The sequence below is a fragment of the Zingiber officinale genome, chromosome 6A (assembly GCF_018446385.1).
Source record: "Zingiber officinale cultivar Zhangliang chromosome 6A, Zo_v1.1, whole genome shotgun sequence".
NCBI lineage: Eukaryota > Viridiplantae > Streptophyta > Magnoliopsida > Zingiberales > Zingiberaceae > Zingiber > Zingiber officinale.
The window spans coordinates 73,856,559-73,867,419 of record NC_055997.1 but is presented as its reverse complement, the minus strand read 5'-3'; the positions used below and the strand labels follow the sequence as shown (position 1 = coordinate 73,867,419).

Below are 10,861 nucleotides of genomic sequence, written 5' to 3'. Positions count from 1 at the left end.
CACAACCAATTTAAACTGACTGGAAAACTAAAACAATACTAATATAAAACTTATTCACAGCTACACTTTTATAAGAAAATCGTAACCTGTAAGCCTGTTACAACTTGGTCAAAACTGGATTGCTAAGATATCGGCTGTTCTTATTCCTTTCCTACTGAATTAGAATTAACTTTAGAAGGAAGAACCACATGACTTTATATCTGCTACTAAGAGAACTAAAAGTGAGGTTGATGATTCTATTAAATCTGTTCCAAACTAAATCAAAGAAAAGTTTAAGCATGGCATCTATAGCACATGGTATTATTAACCCAAGCAGAGCATGAAACAAACTAATTCATTATTACCTACTTCTGTTAACTACACCCAAAACCTTTATAGAGCATGGCTACAAACCATAACCAAACTAGATGCTAAAGAAAAGATAAATCTATACTATCTCATGTTCCTTTCCTAGTAGTAAAAATCCCAAGAAACCTGTAAAACTCCACATGAACTAATCATGCCCATTATGATCCCAACAGGAAGATCTACATCAAAAAGGAATCCGAATTCCTAACTACGAAGCCTGAAGAAACCAAACCACATGCTAAACAAACAAATCTATCTCCTTTCTTTGAGATTCTCGGCAGCAACTTCAACAGGAGGCAAAACTTCGGAAACAAAGAAAATAACAAGAAATAAACCTCGGAGCTATCCTACTGCAGGTGAGTAGCAACTCACCTTCGTTTTCTTGGACTAACAACCGAGAAAGAGAGGTTCTAGGGTTTCGGGTGAGCTCCAAATCCGGCGTTTCCTCGTGTCCGCGTGCTCCCCTCGACGAGATGGCCACGAACGTGTGAGGATCTCGCGAAAACACCCCTTGGCCGGCGCCGGAGACGAAGCCCTAGCCTCGGCTGCGTTTTCACCCGAGAGCAGGAAACGCCGACACCGCATGAGAGGAGAGAAAGGGTTTCAGGAGAAAGTTAATTTCTCTCTTAACTTATCCCTTTTTATAACCTAGGGTTATTTCTGTTATCAACCATTGCTTACATTTATTTCGCACCTATCCTTTCCACGAAATGCTTGCGGCTCAGTTGGTTGGCCATGTTTTGCTTAACACGCAGCTCGTGGGTTCAAATCTCGGCTTCAACATTTTTCTTTCTTTCTTTTTTTAAACTTCTTCCTCTTGGTAAAAATACCAAACGAACTCCAAAAATTACGTAAAAATACTCTATAAATTCCTAAAAATGTCTAGAATTTTTCTAAAACATTTCTAGATTTTAATAAGGTCTTTTATAACTCTAAATCATGAAATTTGGGGTGTTACAGATTCTATCCAGATTGTGTTTGATCGCGATCCGTTGCGGAGGAGATAAAGTTTTATCTCCCTCCAAGTGCCTGGAACCCTTCCAGGTGCCCTGAATAAGGGTATAAATATAGTCTTCGTCCAAGAAGCTACAATCAACAAGCAATTTGTTTACAACACTTGTGTGCTTTCCATTTTTGTTTAGCTTCTTCATTTTTGTGCTTTCACTACTATAAAGAGGCTTCTCCGCCTGAACGAGTATTTAGAGCACTTCATTTTCTTGGATTAACAACCTCCCCGGTTGTAACCAAGTAAATCCCTTGAGCCTCTATTTTCTGTTTATTCTAATTTTATTTATGCAAGTGTTCATTTAAGTCTGAGAAGGGTATTTTTGTTTTATTTTATACAGGGCTATTCAAACCCCCTTCTAGCTGGCCCAACGGTCCCAACATATACCCGCTGACACTTCAGGAGTACTAACCGCCGATCAAAGCAAAGACGATGGTCGGACCAAGCATATATACCCGCTGAAGTTCGAGGGGGACTTCACTAGTTGGAAAAAACAAATGCAGGTATTCTTTAAAAATGACTTTGAATTACTTTTAATAATGAAGTTCAGTTTTGTAGCACCCGAAGGTAAGGAAAAATACCAGTGGACGAAGAAAGAGCAGGCCGACTACGTGGCAAACGGCAAAGCAGAATTCCATCTGCTGAGCGCTCTTTCACCATAAGAAGTCAACCGGATCGGTACCTACAACTCAGCAAAGGAGCTTTGGGAGAAGTTCCTTGAGCTACACGAAGGGGCGTCCAAGGCCAAGTTCACAAGACGAGACTTACTCCGTAACCAGCTGACGAACCTACGGCTTGAAGAAGACGAAATGATTGCACATCTTTACTCGAGGATTAAGGAGCTCATCATCGGACTTTCAAATCTCGGAGAATAGGTAAGTAACCGAGATTCGCTAAGGTACGCTCTTAATACATTCCCTAGGAATACCAAATGAGCATCATTAGTAGATGTCTTCTATATCTCTAAGGACTTAGAATCTATTACCTTAGAAGAATTCTTTTCAACTTTTGAAGTGCATGAATCCAGATGTGCAGGTATAAAGGAGCCGAAGCACAACATCGCCCTCAAGGTAACAAGAGATGAACGTGAGTCAGAATCTTCTCTCGACAATGAGGAAATGGTGATGATGGTAAGACATTTTAAAAAGTTATGTAAATTAAGAAAAACTAACCATCTGCAGGGTAGAAAGAAAAGGACGATTAGATACTACCACCGCAATGAAGAAGGGCATGTCAAAGACAATTGCCCGAAGCTAAGGAACAAGGACAAAGACAAAGGAAAGAATCATGTTCAAATGAACAAGTACAAGACACTAAAGGCGACGTGGGATGATATGTCATCCGAATCGAAAGTTGAGGCTTTCTCCGGACTTGCATTAATGGCAAGTTATCAAGAAGATGAACACGAAGCAAGCTCATCCGAAATGAGCATCGAGAGCATCGATGAAGAGGGAGCTACATCGGATAACGAAGTCGACAAGGTAAGTCAGGTACGATCTTTCCCACCTGACAAGTTATTTAAGTTTGTGAAATTATTAACCAAAAATTATTGTAAACTTGAAAAAGATATTTAAAATTTAAAATTAATTCTAGCAAAATCTTGCCCATTAGAAGAATTTGACAAGATTAAACTCGAAAATAATATTTTGTAAAAAGAAATAAGTAACTTGAAAAATAATGCATGCTCATATAACACAAGTTTTAGAAAATTCAATAACCTAAATTGGTATTTTAGATATCACAAAGGATAAATTAAAAACATTTCAAAGAAATATATCCCTAAAAATATCTAATCAATCCAGTTAGCTGGAACCTATATTGGGTTTCCAAGTTTAGCCTAACTTGAACTTTATTTAGACTTAGAGCTTTCGGCAAGAAAATTAAACTATAACGCCACAGCCCGGGCGGACCCCACCCGAACCGAACCGGGAACGCCACCAGAATTACCCATCGGCTTGACGACTAGCTCCACAGACCACCGAAGGTCCTTTCAATGTGATTTGTCCTCACTCGCACGCACCTTGGAAAACTTCCTAGGAGGTCATCCATCCTCAGATTTCTCCAAGTCAAGCACGCTTAACTTTGGAGTTCTTAAATTTGGGCTTCTGAAAAGGAAGGTGCACCTTGGTGATATGGATAGTACTATCTAACCTTTTAAGTCATACTTAATCAGAATCTCAGAACCGGGATATTACAATCACCCCCACTTAAAGACATAACGTCCTCGTTGTGTAACCACGAATCACAACACAGACAAATCCCAAAATCTCCCTCGCTAGGTGGTGCCCCGGGTGCTCCTGCCACAAGCGCACTCACGATTGCAAGGTCACTCTAATACCATCTATAATGCCCCGGCTTGGGTGGGCCCCACCCGGACCAAACCGGGAACGCCACCAGAATTGCCCATCGGGTTGACGACTAGATCCACAAACCACCGGAGGTCCTTTCGACATGCTTTGTCCTCACTCGCACACACCTTGAAAATCTTTCCAGGAGGTCACCCATCCTCAGATTTCTCCAAGTCAAGCACGCTTAACTTTGGAGTTCTTAAGTTTGGGCTTCCAAAAAGAAAGGTACATCTTAGTGATATGGATAGTACCATCTAACCTTTTAAGCTCTACTTAACTAGAATCTCAGAATTGGGGTATTACATAAACGTTTAATTTGTTTATGCGGCTTTGTCTAGAAGTGATTTATGATCGAATAACCAAAAAGGCCTAGTGCCTCGCCACAGCCTGGAAGACAAATATTGAAATAAAATGGTTAATTGACTAACTGATAAAGCATTAAAATTAAAATTAGATAATGTTTTAAATAGTTATTCAATTTTTTTAAAAAAAATTCTAATTTTTTTTTAAAAAAAATTCTAATTTTTTTAAAAAAATCTGCTTAACTTCTTTAGAAATTTTTTTAAAACTTAGAAATTATTAAAAATAAATTTACTTAAAGTTTCTTTTAAGTTTTTTTTAAAATGTATTTTACTTACAATTATTTTTAGAAATTTTTTACTTTTACCAAAATTTCTAAAAAAATTAATTCTTGAAAATTTTCTTTAACTAAGGAAATTTTTTATTTTTTTTACTTAGAAAATGTTTCTAAAATTATATTTTCGAAATTGAGAGTTTTATAAAAGTTACCCTTAGATTTTTATTGTATCTCATTTTTTTTATGTGATCAAAGGGGGAGAAGGAAAAGATTAAGTCTAGGGGAGGTAGATTTTCAAATTAAATATTTTTTTAATTTTTGCACTTTATTAGAGAATTTATTGTTTTAACTTTATGTCTGTTTACCCTATCTTAACTTGGGTTGCTCACACAAAAAAAGGAAAGATTGTTGGAACCCCAAGGTTGTTTTGATGTGATCAAACAAGTTAAGTTAGGTCCTGTGATTTTTTTATCCCTGTGTCTAAGTGTGTAGGAGCTCAGGAGCACAGGAAGTCGAGCAGAAGACGCGGCTAGCGTGAAGGACGGCACAGGAGAGAGTCGACAGGCTCAGTTCGTTTGAGGGACGAGGCGCCTCGGAAGAGTACACCGGTGGACGAGAAGAGCATGCACAACGTTCGAGGGACGAGAAGCCGGAGCGGAAGTCTGCTCGAGGAGAAGGCCGAAATTAGGTTCGGGTGAGCCTTATTTCGGTTGGTTGAAATCACCCAAGTGAGCGGAGCCGGAGCGGAAGAACCGAACTGAGGTGAGTAGCAGCGGAGCAGAGGGCCTGGATCAAAAAAAGTCAACCATGTTGACTTTAATGCTCCGGGCGCCCGGAGCGATTTCAGGCGCCCGGAGCGATTCCAGGCGCCCGGAACCCAATTTTATTCAGATCACGTTTGACCACGATCCGTTGCGGAAGGGATAAAGTTTTATCCCCCTTCAGGTGTCTGGAACTCTTCCAGGTACCCCGACCAAGGCTATAAATATAGCCTTGGTCCAAGAAACTACAATCAATAAGCAATTTCGTTTACAACACTTGTGCGCTTTCTATTTTTATTTAACTTCTTCAATTTTGTACTTTCACTGCTGTAAAGAGGCTTCTCCACCTGAAGCAGTATTTATTGCGCTTCATTTCCTTGGATTAACAACCTCCCTGGTTGTAACCAAGTAAATTCCTTGAGCCTCTTTTTTCTGTTTATTCTAATTTTATTTATGCAAGCTAAGCGTTCATTTAAGTCTGAGAAGGGTATTTTCTGTTTTATTTTGTGCAGGGCTATTCAACCCCCCTTCTAGCCAACCCAACGGTCCCAACACCTACAGTATCTCGTTCAAGCATTAAAGTTGAATATCAAGTTATAGTCAATACAACGTCTGAAATTATTTAACTTCAATCAATTCTTTCTGAATTTCATCTTGCATCAAATATTGCATCAAAAATTTAGTACAATAATATTGGAGCAATATATCTTACAGCTAGTCTAATCTTTCATGCTCATACAAAATATGTAAAAATTGATTTTTATTTTATTTATGAACATATGATAACTCAATAGTTATCCATCTCTTATATTTCTACTAAAGACCAAATCGTTGATATAAAGTCATTGTCCAATCATTTGAACAGTAAAAGGCTCCGAAATGAGGAGCAGTGGTTTAGAACATGCAAAGACAATAATGATCATTTCAAAGTTCTTAGTGCCGGTTTTAATATTTTTCCAATCATAATTCTTATTCAAAAATTATTCGTTTTAGGAAATAAAACTATAAGAAATCACTCCCGAACTAGGTGATCTATCAAGGCCGTGAGAACGGAGGAGACATTGAAGTACTCGTTCTTGAGCTGCTCCAATTCGATAAGGCTGCCGGCGGATCGCTCCGAATATCGGGCAACATACGCCACCGAATTGGCTCCTGGGTGGGAGTTGGTGATGAGCCACTCCTTGACGTACTTGAGACCGTTGATCGTATCGGTGAAATAACTGTAGTCGGCCTCGGCCCGCTGCTTAGTGTCGGCGTCGGTGGCGTTCTCGAGCAGCTTCTTTGCGTACGATTGGACCTTGACGGCTTTGTCGATGGAGATGTCGACCGCGATCAGCGCCACATCACGGGTGTCCTTGACAGTCTTGCTGCGGGGGTCAGCGCCGATTATGGCGAGGCAGGGAATGGTCACGTTGGAGTCGCCAATTGAATTGCATACATCTTCGAGTACGGACGAAGAGACGGCTGGCTTGAGGGAGAGGAGTTGGAGAAGGAAGAACGCAAGAAACAGGCACGCCTTCATCTTCCCTTCAATTACGACTCCTTTTTCCTTTTGATTTTACTGCTTTCGATGTGATTTGTACCTCTTGTTTCGTTTTGTTTGTTTATAAAGCGGCGAGTAGGCATAACTGAGGTAGTAATTTTGGGATAGCATTCAAGTAAGGGCTGGGAATATACCCTTTCTTAGTTTGCTGATTTAAAATGGTATGACCTTTTGCCGCATCAAAGAATGATTATAAAGAGACTAAATTTTAATTTTTTTTAGGACGTTAAATATTGATTTAAACAAAAGGTTAAAAATAGATAAGTATTCTCATAAATTAGAAAATATTGATTTTTTTAGATGATTAAATTGTTAAAGAAGAGGAAAAGGAAATTAACAAATGTAAAATTCCGCATGCCACTAATAAATTCTGGATTTACAAGTAATGTAATAAAAGAAACTTTTAATTATTATTATTATTTTAACATTCCATATTTATAATAAATTATGAATTGGCAAGTAATAATTAGTAAGAATTATTATTTTTATTTTCTGTAGTCAGCATTAATGATAAGCTAAGGATTCTCTAACTTAAATATGGAAAAAGAATAACATTTTCCATTATAAACTTAACGGAACGTAACCTTATTTGGAGGGTTATTTATTATTTGTGAATTCATTTAAAGTAAGAAAATAATTGGATGATGATTTTTTAAATATGGAAAGACACCACTAAACAAAGAAAATAATGGAAAACTTCTATAAGACATTTGTTTTTATTTTTGAGTAAAAAAAATCTGAAATAATAATTAAATAGTTAACGTAGTTGCTTAACATGCATGGCAGTGTCAATATTTTCCTAAGCATTCAAGGTATTTGTCAAAGATTGACAAATATGTACGCCCACATAAATATATATTCATAGATGTTTTTTCAATGTGAGCCGATCCCATAGCTATGGGAACAGATCAGATATGTACACGCCCGCTCCACCGATATCTCCTCATCTTGCTCCTCCTCTCCCCCTTTTTCTTCCGCCTCCACGTCATTTACATCTTACTGAATTAGAGCGTTTCGTGAGGACGGCGCAGGTTTAGGTTTGCGGGAACAGTCATAGGGTTGAAATTTTTTGTTAAGTATAGGTAAGAAAATTTAATTAATTTTTGTTAATTATCACCACTTTTAATAATATTTTTTACTATATCGTTTCATAGATACGATAAGGAAGCGCTCATAGACATCGGATTTTAAAAAACACTGTTAAAATTAATGTCTATTATATATAAAAAAAAGACACTCATATATACTAACTAAAAATATCAGTGTATATGAGTGAAAATATGCGCTCATAGACATCATTTTTTTTTTAAAAATCAATTTAAAATACTCAAAGACATCAAAAATTGCTTAAAACTATTGTTGTTCCACTGGTGTCTATAAGCATTTTTCTTATAGTGAGAGTTTGGTTATAGATACGGCCTCAGATGGTCACATACCGGTGCATATAGTAGACTTTTAGATGATAGTATCAGGAGACCTCCACCTTGACTAGGGCTTGCCACCTTACCATGTTAGCTATGGTACATCACACTTGGATGACAAGGAATCACAGTATGTTACCTTGATCTAACGTATTTATCAAGTGCGCAGGTTTTAAGATATTCAATTCTCGATTGATAGTCGGGATGTTCAATTCCTGACTGGAAGAAAGTCCAGTTGGGATGCTCAATTCTCAATTGGCAGTCGGGATATTCGATTCCCAATGGGAGAAGACTAGATGTGTGATTCTGGTAGATCGGAATGTGTGATTCCCGATTAGAGAAGACCGGATGTGCGATTCCGGTAGATCGTGATGTGCGATCCTCGAAGTCCGAATGTGTGATTCCGGAGGTAAGATCTACACTTGATAAGTAGAGGTAAATCACTGGAGAGAGTGACCAAGTGAGGATGTATCCCCGTTCCAAGGGACAGTAGGCGTCGACTCAATTTAGGTCTATTTCGGAAACCTAAATCGAGAACTTTGACTAGATTCTGATCTCGGGGAGACAGGATCTAATTACTATTCTTTACTATGATTGTGCTAACTCTGTTTTTGTAGGGTACACCTTGTATTATTGGACTAACATATTTTACAGGGCAAAAGGAGCACAAATGCCTCGATGAATAGTGCCCTAGGAGCCTTCCATGTGAAGGAAGACACCTTCCTACTATTCATGTAAGGCACCTTCAGTGCTATTAAAGGCACCTTCCACAGGATAGATCTTGAACCTCCTCACAGATAAGGCACAATAAGGTCGGGATCAGATTTCTCAGGTTGGAGGCGCCTTTTAAGGTCCTTGAAGGCGCCTTCCACTGCCCTTATAAGGGCTTCTCGACCCAAGCTTCGAAAAACAACTGACATATGAGCTTCTGAGCGTTCAAACGACTTTCTGACTACTACGACTTTCTACTGCTGCTTTGTTATGACTCTGCTACACTCGACTGTCACCAAGAAGCTGACCAAACACTGAGCTTGAGCCGACAACTTCAGACATTGTTTGGTAACTAAAGTTTTGTATAACATTAATTTCTGCAAATGGAAAGTGTAGCATATTACACTTCTCTGATCTTTTTGTACTCGATCTCCTCTTCCAGCGGTTCTAGAAGACACATTTAGTCAATTACTCGTTGATAGGTCCGTGGGACCTTGGTCTTGGAGTAGGAGTTGCCGAAGGCTCCGAACCAAGTAAAATCCGCTTGCGTTCATGTATTTTACTTGCTTTTCACTTTCATTTTTTCCGCTGCATCTTTGCTTTGATTTCAAATAAAAAAATAATTAAGTTTTTGAAAACTACGTGATTCCCCCCCCCCCCCCCTCATGTGTGGCATGATCCAACAAATGGTATCAGAACAAAGTTCTGCTCTGAATTGGTGCAATCGCCAATCAAGCCCAGGGGAAATTGCTTTATTCTCTTTTCGAATTCCAATTTTTTGTACTTTATTTGAATTAGTAAATTTTGTCTCTTTAAATAATTCTTTGTTGTTTAATTTTTACTCGAAGTTGGTGCAACACTACTCGAGTCGTCAATATTTTTTTACTTCAAGCACTACTAATCCAAGACCAAGTCTTGGTACCTCTCTTTAGTTTTCTTTTTCATGAAATAAATGGCCCAACTTGAGGGTTTCAACACCACTAGCCCTCCTCTTTTCAACGGAAATAACTTTCCATACTGGAAGAAAAGAATAGAGGTTTATCTAAGGATGGACATAGAACAATGGTTCACCATCCGAAGAGGGTACTGTGCACCTGTAGACGAAATAACAAAAGTACCGCTCAATCCTGAAAGATGGAGTCCAGAAGAAAAAAAGAAAGCTCAAACTGACTCCAAAGCTTTGAACACCATCCAGTGCGTACTCACAAAGAAAGAGCTCAACCGAGTCAACCCACATGAGAACGCAAAGGATCTTTGGGACAAGCTCATCGAGCTACACAAAGAAACTCCTAATTTAAAGGTAACAAAACATGACCTACTCCTTAATTCTTTATTTAATATTAAAATGTAGGATGGTGAGACCGCAAACCAACTCCACGCTCGAATCAAGGGCATCCTCAACAGACTCCTCCTAATCGAGCATTAGATAAAAAATCGGGACATAATAAGGTACGCACTTAACTTATTTCCCTAAAGGAACTATATACATCAATCATAGATGCCTATAAGGTGTCAAGGAATCTCTCTAATTTAAAATTAGATAAATTATTTTACCGATCTTGAATGACATAAACAAACTAACAGTCCAAAGGTCAAGAAAGGAATTGCTTTTCTTGTAGGTACCTTAAAGGGAACTAAACTCAAAGCAGAAATTGAATCCGAATCAGAATCAAATGAAGAAGAGAAACTGGTAAACATGGTAAGGAAAATGTTTACTAGACTCAAGAAAATCCTCACCAAACGCAACATGAAGACTATGTCCAAGTCAGCATCCAACAACATAAACGCAAACATCATGTGTTATGGCTGCAACAAAAAGGGGCAGTTCAAGCATGAGTGCCCAAATGAATACCAAACAAAAAAAAGTAGAAGAAAGCACTAAAGGTGACTTGCGACGAATCTTCTTCAGACGGATCGAAAGCTAGCGAACCAAAGCAAGCAAACTACCTCGCACTGATGGCAACTGGAGGAGAAACTGATCAAGACGACGAGTCTGAAAATGAGTAGAGCCACGAATCTTCATTCGGGTCAGACCGACCCAAGGTAAACTCTTTTATTAGTGTAAATTCGTTCAAAATAATTGCTTGTTTGAATAAAAGACTAGTTAAAATCGAGGAACACACTAAACAACTCCTAAAGGAAAACA

At 38.4% G+C, this 10,861-nt stretch overlaps 1 protein-coding gene across 1 annotated transcript; it reads left to right on the top strand.

The window, feature by feature from the left end:
• Nucleotides 1–9,763: 9,763 nt before the first annotated feature.
• LOC121994939 lies at nt 9,764–10,141 on the top strand. Its single transcript, XM_042548814.1, has 2 exons — nt 9,764–10,015; nt 10,067–10,141. The coding sequence occupies exons 1-2, from the start codon at nt 9,764–9,766 to the stop codon at nt 10,139–10,141; spliced, it is 327 nt and encodes a 108-aa protein (XP_042404748.1).
• Nucleotides 10,142–10,861: the final 720 nt, after the last annotated feature.